Source organism: Clavelina lepadiformis, chromosome 6 (assembly GCF_947623445.1).
Source record: "Clavelina lepadiformis chromosome 6, kaClaLepa1.1, whole genome shotgun sequence".
Taxonomy (NCBI): domain Eukaryota; kingdom Metazoa; phylum Chordata; class Ascidiacea; order Aplousobranchia; family Clavelinidae; genus Clavelina; species Clavelina lepadiformis.
This window is the reverse complement of record NC_135245.1, coordinates 15,104,611-15,118,489: the sequence shown is the minus strand read 5'-3', so window position 1 is coordinate 15,118,489 and position 13,879 is coordinate 15,104,611. Positions and strand designations below refer to the sequence as shown.

At 36.3% G+C, this 13,879-nt stretch overlaps 4 protein-coding genes across 4 annotated transcripts; 1 reads left to right on the top strand and 3 right to left on the bottom strand.

Moving 5' to 3' along the window:
• Positions 1-801: 801 nt before the first annotated feature.
• Positions 802-3,761, top strand: LOC143462373 (baculoviral IAP repeat-containing protein 7-like). The gene is made up of 8 exons (XM_076960507.1): positions 802-991; positions 1,074-1,206; positions 1,352-1,464; positions 1,767-2,186; positions 2,291-2,390; positions 2,482-2,616; positions 2,691-2,855; positions 2,938-3,761. Exons 1-8 carry the CDS (start codon positions 883-885, stop codon positions 3,263-3,265), a joined length of 1,503 nt encoding a protein of 500 aa, XP_076816622.1. The 5' UTR covers positions 802-882; the 3' UTR covers positions 3,266-3,761.
• An 18-nt stretch (positions 3,762-3,779) lies between these two features.
• Positions 3,780-7,034, bottom strand: LOC143462372 (baculoviral IAP repeat-containing protein 7-like). Its single transcript, XM_076960505.1, has 8 exons — positions 6,845-7,034; positions 6,630-6,762; positions 6,372-6,484; positions 5,650-6,069; positions 5,446-5,545; positions 5,220-5,354; positions 4,981-5,145; positions 3,780-4,898 (listed from the first exon to the last, which is right to left on the bottom strand). Exons 1-8 carry the CDS (start codon positions 6,951-6,953, stop codon positions 4,571-4,573), a joined length of 1,503 nt encoding a protein of 500 aa, XP_076816620.1. The 5' UTR covers positions 6,954-7,034; the 3' UTR covers positions 3,780-4,570.
• Positions 7,035-7,870: 836 nt separating this feature from the next.
• LOC143463442 (uncharacterized) lies at positions 7,871-9,715 on the bottom strand. Its single transcript, XM_076961909.1, has 4 exons — positions 9,163-9,715; positions 8,654-9,007; positions 8,463-8,594; positions 7,871-8,397 (listed from the first exon to the last, which is right to left on the bottom strand). Exons 3-4 carry the CDS (start codon positions 8,570-8,572, stop codon positions 7,890-7,892), a joined length of 618 nt encoding a protein of 205 aa, XP_076818024.1. The 5' UTR covers positions 8,573-8,594; positions 8,654-9,007; positions 9,163-9,715; the 3' UTR covers positions 7,871-7,889.
• Positions 9,716-9,850: 135 nt separating this feature from the next.
• LOC143463443 (uncharacterized) lies at positions 9,851-10,582 on the bottom strand. The gene is made up of 2 exons (XM_076961910.1): positions 10,294-10,582; positions 9,851-10,161 (listed from the first exon to the last, which is right to left on the bottom strand). The coding sequence occupies exons 1-2, from the start codon at positions 10,547-10,549 to the stop codon at positions 9,917-9,919; spliced, it is 501 nt and encodes a 166-aa protein (XP_076818025.1). The 5' UTR covers positions 10,550-10,582; the 3' UTR covers positions 9,851-9,916.
• Between the last annotated feature and the right edge of the window lie 3,297 nt (positions 10,583-13,879).

Here is a 13,879-nt window from a genome sequence, read left to right as displayed (position 1 = left end):
GATGAAATACAGCCTACAGTAACGCCTACACAAAACAATTTACAGTGTTCAACCACTTCATACAGGAAAAAAAAATTTTAAAACAACTTTAAGTTGTCAACGTTTTATTCCATTATCCAACTTTTAACCTAAGAATAGAGTTTGAGATATAAATTTATACTAAACTATAGCTCGTGTAATTGGGTAATGCGAAGAAGTCTTAAGTATATAGCCCCGAAAAACATAGCTTTAGGCTATTCGCTTTTCAAAAAATACAAAATATTGGAATACATCGATCGACGGATGAAATAAAACTAAGACCGCGTTTCGTTAGGTATAGAAAAACTATAAAATTTTCTTGCTTTGGTTGAATTATTCAAACCATTTAAACTTATTCCGCTGATCATATTCATATATACTCAACTTTCTTTAGAAAAGAACGCGTTCAAACCGAAAGAAATGATTCCAACACCACAAAATTGGAAAATAAATATGCGGTTAAAAGCAAGTGTAAACTGTTTTTGATTGATTCTTCCTAAGCCAACTTAACTTATAAGTTATGATTTAACAAAATGCATTAAAATAAGCATATTTTTTCCTAAACACTGTTTGGTTTGATACACTTTAGTTTGGTAAAAGCATGACGAAACAGTATGTAAACAATATATGGTTTAATTAACCTGGTTATTTATTTTTTTTATTTTATTTTTTTATTTTTTCATATGCAAATACTTTTTGCACGTAAAACAGAAGTTCTTAAACTTTTTCATCTTACTTATTCCCACAAAATAAATGTAAATGTGAGAAGAATCAAGGAGCAACGAACTGCTTGTATACCATTGCGATTAAGTTTCATTGTTTATCGAGGTAGTAGTGATTTAAGTTATCTCTTTACAGAATGAAATGCAAACGGATCACCTTACCGCGGATTTCCCGGATCTAGAAAGTGACGGGAGGTTGTTGAGACAAGTTACAGATCCACCAGGACAACAAAGTCGTTACATTCCACCCGGTAGGTTGGAAAATCATGTTTGAGAATCACGTTCCAGAGAAACGTAGGTTTTTACGTCACGATCCTATTTCTGTTAGTACAGGTGATCCAACACGCGAGACCTATCGTCTTTCAACTTTCAAACTATTTCCCAGAGAAGTACAGGTCGATGTTCGTAAGTTGGCTGCTGCTGGTTTTTATTTCACTGGTTTTAAAGACAGGACCAAGTGCTTCAGGTAACGTCTTGTTCATTAAAATAGAGACTTGGATACATAAAATACGGGACTTAATTTCTAATCAAACAAATACGTTTAAACAAGTTGTGCGAATAGTTTTACGTTCAAAAACACTATCATAAAACAAATCTCAACTTCATTCCAGTTGTGGTCAATCTGTCCAAGAATGGGAAGTCGAAGATGACCCGAAGCTACTCCGATGGCATAGATCCAATTGTGATATCATTAACGGAAAGGATACAAGAAACATACCAATCGGTTAGTTAAGACAAAGATTTCAATTAATTTGTAAGAAAAAAAAAAAAGAGAAGCATCGAATCAATCTGATCTGTAATACCAACAAAGTGTAAAGATGGATCGATGTTTAAAACGTCTCAAAAGCGTAAATGAACCGAACCAAATCTTGATTCTTTTTTGTAGTTTCATGAAACTACACCTGAAATTGCCTTATTATACTACCGTTTACGCTGTCATAATAGAACGAGTTACGTGAGTGAGTAGTGAATTCTCCGTTCATACGACGTTACTTCCACTACCTTGTAAATATTGATTAAATCTAGATTCCATTCTTCGTCAATTCGAACTTATTCCACCCCATGGCCATGGAAACGCTACAAGTTCAGCCACACGACCGCCAACATCTGGGAATCCACAGGCTTCAGCAGATCAAAGAAAAGTCATTACAAATGGCATTGGTATCACATCAAATTCACCAATGTTTCAAACAGCTACATTTAGAAATTCTTCGTGCTCCACCCCTCCACCTAGTGTGGTTGCGTCCACCATCGCGAATTCACATAGAAATCTTGCAATTAATTTGGAGAACATGAACTTGTTTCCATGTTTGAATCCGGTAAATCCCCACATGAAGAGCAAGAAATCTCGTCTCCAAACTTTCCTTGATCACTCGTCATCGTGGCCTACTCATAGGATTCGCACAACTCCCAGACAAATTGCAAACGCAGGAATGTATTACTTGGGTGAGGCTCATACTTTCAAGCTTAGGTCTCATACCATAAAAAAAATAAAAAAATAAAAATAAAATTTGGTAAGTTGTAGAATTACAAAGTGAAATATTCTCCAGGTGTAAGAGATCGTGTAAAATGTTGGTATTGCAATGGAGGATTACAAAATTGGGAGAGAGATGACGATCCATGGCAAGAGCACACCAAGTGGTTTCCATTGTAAGTTGAATTTTCTGTCTCCATGAAAGAATTTACCAGATTTGGCTTTTTTATGATTTCTATGTTTAACAAACTTGGATCTCCTGCCCAGGTGCGAGTTTGTTCTTCAACAAAAAGGTCCAGATTATGTTCATGGGATCGCCTTTCGATTCCCCAATCTAAGAAGACCGACAATTCGGAATCCAGCAAATCCAAATCAACTCAGGAATATTCAATCAGGACAAATGTAAACCTCCTAAAGTCATGTTCTTGATCATCATCTTGGTTTTGTTCTTTGTAGTTATCTATTTCTTTGTTTAGTTTACGAAACGGACATCGAAATGGTGGCCCTGAAATCATCGATCCCAGGGAAGAGATAAGATCTCTAGAGCGGAAAGTTGACGGAGAGATGTCTTCGTCTGAACTGGTGGAGCAAGCAAAACTAATGGGATTCGACGAAAGAACGATAAAAACTGCTTTGAAAAGGTGAAATTTTGTCAAGAAAGCTATTTTTTAATTTTTATTGCATTACAATTATCAATAGCATTGAAAACCGATCTTTCTACAGGAAATATGAAACCACTGGTTATGGATTTTCTAGGCTTGAAAATCTCGTTGAGTCTATTCTTGCGATGGAGGAAGAATCTGCTTCCAATAGATCTGAAGAAGAAGGATTGGCAACAAAGAAAGCAACTCCTTCAATAGCATCTGGACTTCAAGAGATTCGTCGTTTACAGGAGGAAAGAACGTGTAAAGTTTGTGGCAACGAACAAGCGAGTGTTGTTCTTATTCCATGCGGACATATTGCTTGTTGTATTGGTTGCGCTGAAAACGCATCGACTTGTCCCATTTGTCGTTTGCGAGTTCGAGAAAAAGTCCGATCTTTTATTGTTTAAAGCAAAAGTTTGGATTCTTTTGAAATGTAAGTCAACGCCGCGCTATGGTGATTTGATATGAAGTGTGAACCGTATTTAGAGCGCTACCTTGCGTTATCCTCACAATCGATTCAGTTACAAACATCATCGCTGGCTGGCAGTACGATAACATCCAAAACTTTTCAATTTAAATTGTTATTCAAAAAACTTGCCTTGTATAGTATTTTCTGGAATTTCCCAAAGGTTCTTTTCAAGTTTTGAACATGTATTCACGTTGCTATCATATTATAATTCGTTACATAGCCATTTATTTCATCACCGTTGCGCAATATGCGTTTCGCGATCGTCATACCTTGAAATCATTTGCCTCTGGCTACTCTCCAAGCTTTCAAGGAAAAGTATGAAAAAGCAAACTTATATTCACGATCGATCAGCATGATGATAGTCTTAAAATAGATATTCGTTTCTATTGGAATCATACTCACAAATATATCAAATTGAAACGTTTAAGAGGTCTGTAAACACACACATCCAGTATGCTTGTGCTTTTTTAATAGGTTCAGTGATAATACAACACACTCAAGGATTAAAATAAAGCAGTAATTCCTGAAAGCGGGTTACAAGATTCTTCGATCAGCAAAACAAAAATTCCAACGCTTAAACGACATGCTTTAAAATACAGCTTCTTGAAGGAATTTCGTAAAATCACGCTGTAACAGTGTGCAGAAGTTTCGCAAGACAACGACTTAGTTTTCGGCTCACTTGACTGATCATTGTCTGTCACAGGATCACTTTCCTGGTTTCGGCGCAAGAAACATTGTTAAAATCAACACACGATTGGAGGAATCGAATCGCTGAAATGTTACAAAAGGTATTTTTCATCAGGGCAATCGTGAAACGTCCGGCGCCAAACATTCTATTTGGAGTTTCAAACGCATATTGCATATTTTTCATCAGGGCAATCGTGAAACGTCCGGCGCCAAACATTCTATTTGGAGTTTCAAACACATAACGCATATTGCGCAACGGTGATGAAATAAATGGCTATGTAACGAATTATAATATGATAGCAACGTGAATACATGTTCAAAACTTGAAAAGAACCTTTGGGAAATTCCAGAAAATACTATACAAGGCAAGTTTTTTGAATAACAATTTAAATTGAAAAGTTTTGGATGTTATCGTACTGCCAGCCAGCGATGATGTTTGTAACTGAATCGATTGTGAGGATAACGCAAGGTAGCGCTCTAAATACGGTTCACACTTCATATCAAATCACCATAGCGCGGCGTTGACTTACATTTCAAAAGAATCCAAACTTTTGCTTTAAACAATAAAAGATCGGACTTTTTCTCGAACTCGCAAACGACAAAGGGGACAAGTCGATGCGTTTTCAGCGCAACCAATACAACAAGCAATATGTCCGCATGGAATAAGAACAACACTCGCTTGTTCGTTGCCACAAACTTTACACGTTCTTTCCTCCTGTAAACGACGAATCTCTTGAAGTCCAGATGCTATTGAAGGAGTTGCTTTCTTTGTTGCCAATCCTTCTTCTTCAGATCTATTGGAAGCAGATTCTTCCTCCATCGCAAGAATAGACTCAACGAGATTTTCAAGCCTAGAAAATCCATAACCAGTGGTTTCATATTTCCTGTAGAAAGATCGGTTTTCAATGCTATTGATAATTGTAATGCAATAAAAATTAAAAAATAGCTTTCTTGACAAAATTTCACCTTTTCAAAGCAGTTTTTATCGTTCTTTCGTCGAATCCCATTAGTTTTGCTTGCTCCACCAGTTCAGACGAAGACATCTCTCCGTCAACTTTCCGCTCTAGAGATCTTATCTCTTCCCTGGGATCGATGATTTCAGGGCCACCATTTCGATGTCCGTTTCGTAAACTAAACAAAGAAATAGATAACTACAAAGAACAAAACCAAGATGATGATCAAGAACATGACTTTAGGAGGTTTACATTTGTCCTGATTGAATATTCCTGAGTTGATTTGGATTTGCTGGATTCCGAATTGTCGGTCTTCTTAGATTGGGGAATCGAAAGGCGATCCCATGAACATAATCTGGACCTTTTTGTTGAAGAACAAACTCGCACCTGGGCAGGAGATCCAAGTTTGTTAAACATAGAAATCATAAAAAAGCCAAATCTGGTAAATTCTTTCATGGAGACAGAAAATTCAACTTACAATGGAAACCACTTGGTGTGCTCTTGCCATGGATCGTCATCTCTCTCCCAATTTTGTAATCCTCCATTGCAATACCAACATTTTACACGATCTCTTACACCTGGAGAATATTTCACTTTGTAATTCTACAACTTACCAAATTTTATTTTTATTTTTTTATTTTTTTTATGGTATGAGACCTAAGCTTGAAAGTATGAGCCTCACCCAAGTAATACATTCCTGCGTTTGCAATTTGTCTGGGAGTTGTGCGAATCCTATGAGTAGGCCACGATGACGAGTGATCAAGGAAAGTTTGGAGACGAGATTTCTTGCTCTTCATGTGGGGATTTACCGGATTCAAACATGGAAACAAGTTCATGTTCTCCAAATTAATTGCAAGATTTCTATGTGAATTCGCGATGGTGGACGCAACCACACTAGGTGGAGGGGTGGAGCACGAAGAATTTCTAAATGTAGCTGTTTGAAACATTGGTGAATTTGATGTGATACCAATGCCATTTGTAATGACTTTTCTTTGATCTGCTGAAGCCTGTGGATTCCCAGATGTTGGCGGTCGTGTGGCTGAACTTGTAGCGTTTCCATGGCCATGGGGTGGAATAAGTTCGAATTGACGAAGAATGGAATCTAGATTTAATCAATATTTACAAGGTAGTGGAAGTAACGTCGTATGAACGGAGAATTCACTACTCACTCACGTAACTCGTTCTATTATGACAGCGTAAACGGTAGTATAATAAGGCAATTTCAGGTGTAGTTTCATGAAACTACAAAAAAGAATCAAGATTTGGTTCGGTTCATTTACGCTTTTGAGACGTTTTAAACATCGATCCATCTTTACACTTTGTTGGTATTACAGATCAGATTGATTCGATGCTTCTCTTTTTTTTTTTTCTTACAAATTAATTGAAATCTTTGTCTTAACTAACCGATTGGTATGTTTCTTGTATCCTTTCCGTTAATGATATCACAATTGGATCTATGCCATCGGAGTAGCTTCGGGTCATCTTCGACTTCCCATTCTTGGACAGATTGACCACAACTGGAATGAAGTTGAGATTTGTTTTATGATAGTGTTTTTGAACGTAAAACTATTCGCACAACTTGTTTAAACGTATTTGTTTGATTAGAAATTAAGTCCCGTATTTTATGTATCCAAGTCTCTATTTTAATGAACAAGACGTTACCTGAAGCACTTGGTCCTGTCTTTAAAACCAGTGAAATAAAAACCAGCAGCAGCCAACTTACGAACATCGACCTGTACTTCTCTGGGAAATAGTTTGAAAGTTGAAAGACGATAGGTCTCGCGTGTTGGATCACCTGTACTAACAGAAATAGGATCGTGACGTAAAAACCTACGTTTCTCTGGAACGTGATTCTCAAACATGATTTTCCAACCTACCGGGTGGAATGTAACGACTTTGTTGTCCTGGTGGATCTGTAACTTGTCTCAACAACCTCCCGTCACTTTCTAGATCCGGGAAATCCGCGGTAAGGTGATCCGTTTGCATTTCATTCTGTAAAGAGATAACTTAAATCACTACTACCTCGATAAACAATGAAACTTAATCGCAATGGTATACAAGCAGTTCGTTGCTCCTTGATTCTTCTCACATTTACATTTATTTTGTGGGAATAAGTAAGATGAAAAAGTTTAAGAACTTCTGTTTTACGTGCAAAAAGTATTTGCATATGAAAAAATAAAAAAATAAAATAAAAAAAATAAATAACCAGGTTAATTAAACCATATATTGTTTACATACTGTTTCGTCATGCTTTTACCAAACTAAAGTGTATCAAACCAAACAGTGTTTAGGAAAAAATATGCTTATTTTAATGCATTTTGTTAAATCATAACTTATAAGTTAAGTTGGCTTAGGAAGAATCAATCAAAAACAGTTTACACTTGCTTTTAACCGCATATTTATTTTCCAATTTTGTGGTGTTGGAATCATTTCTTTCGGTTTGAACGCGTTCTTTTCTAAAGAAAGTTGAGTATATATGAATATGATCAGCGGAATAAGTTTAAATGGTTTGAATAATTCAACCAAAGCAAGAAAATTTTATAGTTTTTCTATACCTAACGAAACGCGGTCTTAGTTTTATTTCATCCGTCGATCGATGTATTCCAATATTTTGTATTTTTTGAAAAGCGAATAGCCTAAAGCTATGTTTTTCGGGGCTATATACTTAAGACTTCTTCGCATTACCCAATTACACGAGCTATAGTTTAGTATAAATTTATATCTCAAACTCTATTCTTAGGTTAAAAGTTGGATAATGGAATAAAACGTTGACAACTTAAAGTTGTTTTAAAATTTTTTTTTCCTGTATGAAGTGGTTGAACACTGTAAATTGTTTTGTGTAGGCGTTACTGTAGGCTGTATTTCATCATATGTATCTGGATGGGGAGATTCCAAATCACACGTTTTTTCTTTATTGTCACCTCATACAAATCGACCTTTATTTGAAATAATAAATTCAGGTAATGCTTCTGGTATACCAATCGGTATATACCGAAGTGGATTGATGTAAAATTCAACATTACAGATAGATTCCACGACCCAAGCGCTTTCGGATTTTAATCTATCCGACCATTGTCTGATATTCTTCCGTTGAATATCGATAAGGAATTGATCGAATTCGGTTCGATCGCGGATGGTTTCAGGGCCTAAATACAAATAATCGGAGTGATTGTCCGGATGAAAGTAACGATATACTACTGGTAAGTCTTCTTCATTTCCTTCATGTCGTAAAATAAATCCAAATGCGACACGGATTTTGAACGGTTGTCGTTGTCTCTGGAAAATATTTTCACGAAAGTATGGCCATAATGATTCGAGACCTTGATCGATCATGCTTTGGTCAGGGATACGAAACGTGTAACGCTCTTGAACCGTATTACCGATATGAAAATGAGTTCGTATTGCTCGCCAATTGCTTTGATAGATACCCCTTCAAAAATAAAATAAACTCCTTTCATGAATTGTTATTTGATATCAATCATGTTTTATTTTTACCTGTAATCTTCAGGAATATCCTCTGCGATTGTATCGCCATCCACCACAATCGTTCTAGGGCGAGGAATCTGGGGTCTTGGTACTACACGCGGTTGGTGTGAGCGTCTCATATGTTTTTTCAAATCTCTTAAACTAATATACAGTATAGATTGAAAATGATATTTCATCCATAAAGTTTATTGTGTACTCACTTTGTAAATGTCCGCACACAAAATTTACAGCGTTTCCTATTCCTTCTGATGTGTTTTTTGTTGAAGTTTAATCTTCTTGGTACTGTAAAAATACTAATTTATTACTAAAACCGTAAGCTTTGTTGAATAGTAATATCCAATATTATTCATTAATTATCAATGCGAAACAAGTTTACCTCCTCTAAACGATTATATCTAATGCTAGCAAGTACAGTTTTTTAACAAAGATGACTGCTCTAGCTGAATAGTAATGTCCAACACACTTGTTTCAATCAGACAGGTTTGGACTGCCTTTATAACCGGGTCAAGAAAAATCACATCTGGATACCAGCTTTCCGTTATTCTTTCCCACAACTGGCTGTGAGTGGATTGGTGAGATTGCGCAATATACCACCCTTTCGACCTGTCCAACACACTTGTTTCAATCAGACAAGTTTGGACTTGCCTTTATAATCGGGTCAAGAAAAATCACATCTGGGTACCAGCTATTATTTATTCTTCTCTTACACCTGGAATCGAATGGATTGGTTGTAATACCTTCCAATGCTTTGTTTCTAAAGTCTGGCTTATTTCAACCCAAGCTGGATTTCATAACCAGGTCATGTTAGTGTGTCAATTAACGCATTCTTACTCTAGGCTTTTCTCCATATGATTCCAGGTGGCAATGCATACGGTTCATCGTTCTGTATACTTTACACTGAAACTATGATGTAACTGATATCGAATATCCACAAACCCAAGATGTTTTTTCCTCTACAAATCTAGAACACCACACGTTGGCGCTAACGAAAACTATGACGTCACTTTTACACTTGTACTTTTTCTAACATCTTTTTTCTTTACGTGTGGTGGCGCTAACGAAAACTATGACGTCACTTTTACACTTGTACTTTTTCTAACATCTTTTTTCTTTACGTGTGGTGGCGCTAACGAAAACTATGACGTCACTTTTCTCTTTTTACATATGACCTAATTACTTGAATGACCTAATCTGACAGATTGCCGGTTGGCGGGTTGGCGGGTTGGCGGTGGCGGTGGCGGTAGGAGTCCTGAGGTGGCACCACTATACTACTAGAGCTTCATGTTTTCGTACGGCAAAGAACGCCGATACCGAAGCGAAATCATTATTAACAAAATACTTTTCAAAATATTTCACAATTGAAATGTCTATCTTAGCTTAAATATCAACGTGAAATTCAATAAAAATTAATCAAAATATTAATAGCAGATTGAATTCAATTAAGTTCGATAAAATTATGAGCATCACACCGTATAGGAAATTCCCAGCCAAATATTGACGCTGAAAGCATGTCCGCTGTCGTACACATCCCATGTTCGATTAACATATTTGACCACCAGGTCGTACTTTCTGTCTGATGTTATTTCGACAAGACTTCCATTGTTTATCGAGCAATCTCTCACAGCCTGATCGTAGTTTCCTCCTGAACCTCGAGTATAAAGCAACTTGATGCAGGATCCATCATATATGAAGCCACCGATACAAGATTCTAGAACAAGGTTCAACGATTTTTTTCGCTGTAACTTCAACGTGCTAAGTTTAAAACTAAATCTGTAAATTTATATTTCATTCAAAGTAAGAGCAAAACTGTTATTCAAAACGCAATTGTAGAAGTTGTTACCTGCACGAAGTAGGTCTATTTGTCTTCGAAGTTGCTCAATCTCACTCGGATTACAACCACATTGTCCAGGGTCACCGGTATCACCTTTGTGGCCGACAGGTCCCTGAGGGCCGCGACGTCCAGGGGGTCCTTGCGCTAACTCAAGTTGCGATGCACTTGCAGCCCCAGCTTGCGAAAGTGAAAGACAAACTTCATTTGATTGTCCAGCATCGAAGTAACTCGTTAAAGTGAGAAAAACAGCCAACAATATTTCCATTTTTACGTTCGTTGATAACGCAAAGACCTAATATATTTTTCTGCTATATATACTCCACCCTCTTCTTTATCTTTCTCAACTTTCTTTTGCGGTTTCACATCAGCTCACATTTTAAGTCAAAAACATGTTTTGCAGATGTAGATGATGACACAAATAGAAAACTACCGGTTTGAGTTTACCGAGAAATTGTTTGAACTATAGTCATTACCGAGCCTTTCTCCGATAAACGAAAATAAACTAAACAGTCGAAATGTCAAAGCCACTTTCTAGTAACAATGACAGAACTGTGGCAGTGTTTGTGTGCAGTGCAGGCTGTCGATGAAGATTAACGCACATGCGTTGTCAACAACTTCCTGCCGCTTCATCTTGATTATTACTGATGTAAAGATTTAAAAACTGTTAAGGTTAAATTTTTAAAACTGTTGTCTCAAATTGTGCAGAAGATGAAATGTCCTCTATCTAAATTTGGTAACCAATCATTTTAATATAAATTGAAATCACAATAGAAAAGGAACCTATAACTATTCCTCTTTACCTGTATATGGTATAAAGCAAACTACTTGAAGCTCGCAAACACGTTCAACTCTTATAATTTCACTGCGAAACCAAGACTCATGTCATGCAATATAATGTGCATCGCATTTTTTCAAAACTTTCTTTGCTGGCAAACAAAACCTGTCTGATTTACAGACATATAATGTAAATCTTTTCATTCGGTTTATTAAGGCAGATTTTTAAATTTTTTGTTTAAATTTTTGTCCTTGTTCATCTTCCCTTGAGTTTATAAGTATAAATATTATTAGTATAAGGTTAATAAGTTTTTTAAGTTGATTTTTTTCGTCACTTATGGATTTTGCTCAAATAACTCTTAGCAGTTATTGACTTTTTTTATTTTTGGAAGTCGAAAACACAATTATAATATCATTGGCGGATCCAACAAAATACACTTCTCGCTATTTTCAGCTCGGTGAAAATTTACAAACAACCATTACACAAACACCGGATTATTGCTGTTCAGGATGGCTTGCTGGGATTAGCGAGCAGTACCTGCATACTCGCAATGATCGATTTCGGTGTGGGGAGTGGCCCGCAAACGGAGAGCGGCAAACTCAACGGGCTATGATTGTGTCGCGAAGGAATTAATCGCAAATCATGCTCTGGCTGCCCATATAGTAGTCTATATCGTATTCGCCGCGGAACGGAACTCAAGATTACGAGTTTTTGGTGACAGCGCTACCCAGTGGTTGCTCGACTCCTGCTCTTGTGTGGCTGAAAAACGTCTTCTTTTTATTTAATGATAAAGACTATTGATTCTCATACTTTTACCCCAGTGTCCATGAAACTCGTTTGCAACTTGTTTACCTCACGATTGGCATCTTATGATATTTACTTAAGTCTGATTTACTTAATTATTATCTATAGATTAGATTACTATATTCATCTTGCATCCTGGCCTTTTTTCGGACACTATGTTCACTTTATACTCAATATTCACAAAGTCCCGAAACAGTTAGCGATGGATAACGGATTACGATTTTATCTGCTCTCTTTTCATTTGCAAGGAAGTACGGCTTTAAACACGCCACATCGAGCCCAAAAGCAACAGAGCGTGCAGTGCAAACGGGGAAGTTTATTTTTAGTAGATCTGACAATCTTGAACATGCTCGCATACAGGCTGACGTCATTGAAATTTAGCATTCATCAAATAAATTGTTTTTTGAGAGAAAACGTTGCAGAACCATTCCTATTCACCAAAATCATGTAATTGTGTATAGAACGCTTCCCTGGAATAAAATTTGCATAAATGACAATATCCCAAAAACTGTAAATCTCGCCAAAATTTCAAAATTCTGCAATGCTGATGGTTGGAATTTATTCGAGATATTGTTATAGGAAAAATAGCTTTTTTAGAAAGTGTCGGGTCCCCATCAAATTCCATACTAACCCTATTTGCATGATTTCGGAAAATGGGATTGCGCTATGACGACTTTAGTATAGTGAATTGTAATAATTTATAATTAATTGGCGTATTAATTAAAGACCTTATGTTGTCTTCCAGTTAGGAAATATTTTCATATAAAATATCGGCAATCATGTTCTTGTAGCTGGTCAGTTTGGTGGTTGCTATAGCACTTGAAATATTAAAGCTAGTTTTTCTGGGGGTTAACAATGAAGCGTGTATTGAAGTACTTTCTAAATGGTTGGAGTGTAAGTAGCATTAAACCAACAATAAGTAGAATGTCCGCGTGGGCTTGTTGGCATATATTTTTCTGTGACATAAAATTCTGTGTCGTGATCTGATTTGTTAAAGCAAAAAGGATAAAATGTAATGTTGTTATTGAATATCCCCATTCTTCTGGAGATGTTTAGGGTTAGAATAATGAAATAACGAAGTCAGATAAATAGTAGAGGAGTGGAGTAACTCAAGTTGTGATGTGCTTGCAGCCCCAGCTTGCGAAAGTGAAAGACAAACTTCATTTGATTGTCCAGCATCGATGTAACTTGCTAAAGTGAGCAAAACAGCCAACAATATTTCCATTTTTACGTTTGTTGGAAATACAAAGAATTGCCATATTCCTGCTAACTGAAGCGCAATTTATACTTTACTCTCTCCTATATTTTTCCCAACTTTTTTACAAACAATTTTCACGTCAGTCGGCCTGTTATTGTAAGTTAAAAACATGTTTTGCACTTTCAGTGGATGACAAAAATATGGAAAATTTCAGTTTGATGTTTTCCAACAAATTGTTTGAGCTATAGTCATTAAAAACAGGTTTCAGATAAACGAAACCGTCGATAATGTCAAAGCCACTTGCTGATAACAACGCTGACATTAATGTGGCATTGCAGGTTGCTCACAAACATCAACGCACATTGTCAAATACCTCTACTTATAAATCTCCACTATTATTGGTTTTTAGGCAAATGAGTTGAAAAAAGGTTAGAAGTAAACTTTTTAAATATCGTCACAAATCGTGTAAAAGTTTAAATGTTTCTCGACTTTAAAGTAAGTCGAAGAACAAAAGTTTCAATAAAGATCGCAAAGCAAAAGTTACATGGGCTAATAATTGCTTTATACCTGCATGCATTGTTCATGAAACGCAAACTAATTGAGGCTCGCAAATATTTTAGCACTTTCACCTCTTTGGTTTCACTCTACAGGTGTATGTGGCTGAAGTGCACCGCCAAAGACACATGTACATATATTTTTCAAACGTTTTCAGTCAGTCAATGTGTGTATCACATTTGTTTTGAAACTTGTTTAGCAGCAAATAAATATTTCTAAATAGTCAAATATTTCTAAATAGTTGCGGAATTTTGTTTTGAAAT

What these genes read in the sequence shown, in the direction of transcription:
- LOC143462373 (XM_076960507.1), top strand. Translation starts at nt 883, where the DNA reads ATGCAAACGGATCACCTTACCGCGGATTTCCCGGATCTAGAAAGTGAC. An exon ending in CGCAGGAATGTATTACTTGG is followed by an intron (nt 2,187 to 2,290) that starts GTGAGGCTCATA and finishes AATATTCTCCAG; the next exon opens with GTGTAAGAGATCGTGTAAAA. An exon ending in AATATTCAATCAGGACAAAT is followed by an intron (nt 2,617 to 2,690) that starts GTAAACCTCCTA and finishes TTCTTTGTTTAG; the next exon opens with TTTACGAAACGGACATCGAA.
- LOC143462372 (XM_076960505.1), bottom strand. Translation starts at nt 6,953, where the DNA reads ATGCAAACGGATCACCTTACCGCGGATTTCCCGGATCTAGAAAGTGAC. An exon ending in TACAAGAAACATACCAATCG is followed by an intron (nt 6,070 to 6,371) that starts GTTAGTTAAGAC and finishes GATTAAATCTAG; the next exon opens with ATTCCATTCTTCGTCAATTC. An exon ending in AATATTCAATCAGGACAAAT is followed by an intron (nt 5,146 to 5,219) that starts GTAAACCTCCTA and finishes TTCTTTGTTTAG; the next exon opens with TTTACGAAACGGACATCGAA.
- LOC143463442 (XM_076961909.1), bottom strand. Translation starts at nt 8,572, where the DNA reads ATGAGACGCTCACACCAACCGCGTGTAGTACCAAGACCCCAGATTCCT. An exon ending in GATATTCCTGAAGATTACAG is followed by an intron (nt 8,398 to 8,462) that starts GTAAAAATAAAA and finishes TTATTTTTGAAG; the next exon opens with GGGTATCTATCAAAGCAATT.
- LOC143463443 (XM_076961910.1), bottom strand. Translation starts at nt 10,549, where the DNA reads ATGGAAATATTGTTGGCTGTTTTTCTCACTTTAACGAGTTACTTCGAT. An exon ending in AATAGACCTACTTCGTGCAG is followed by an intron (nt 10,162 to 10,293) that starts GTAACAACTTCT and finishes ACCTTGTTCTAG; the next exon opens with AATCTTGTATCGGTGGCTTC.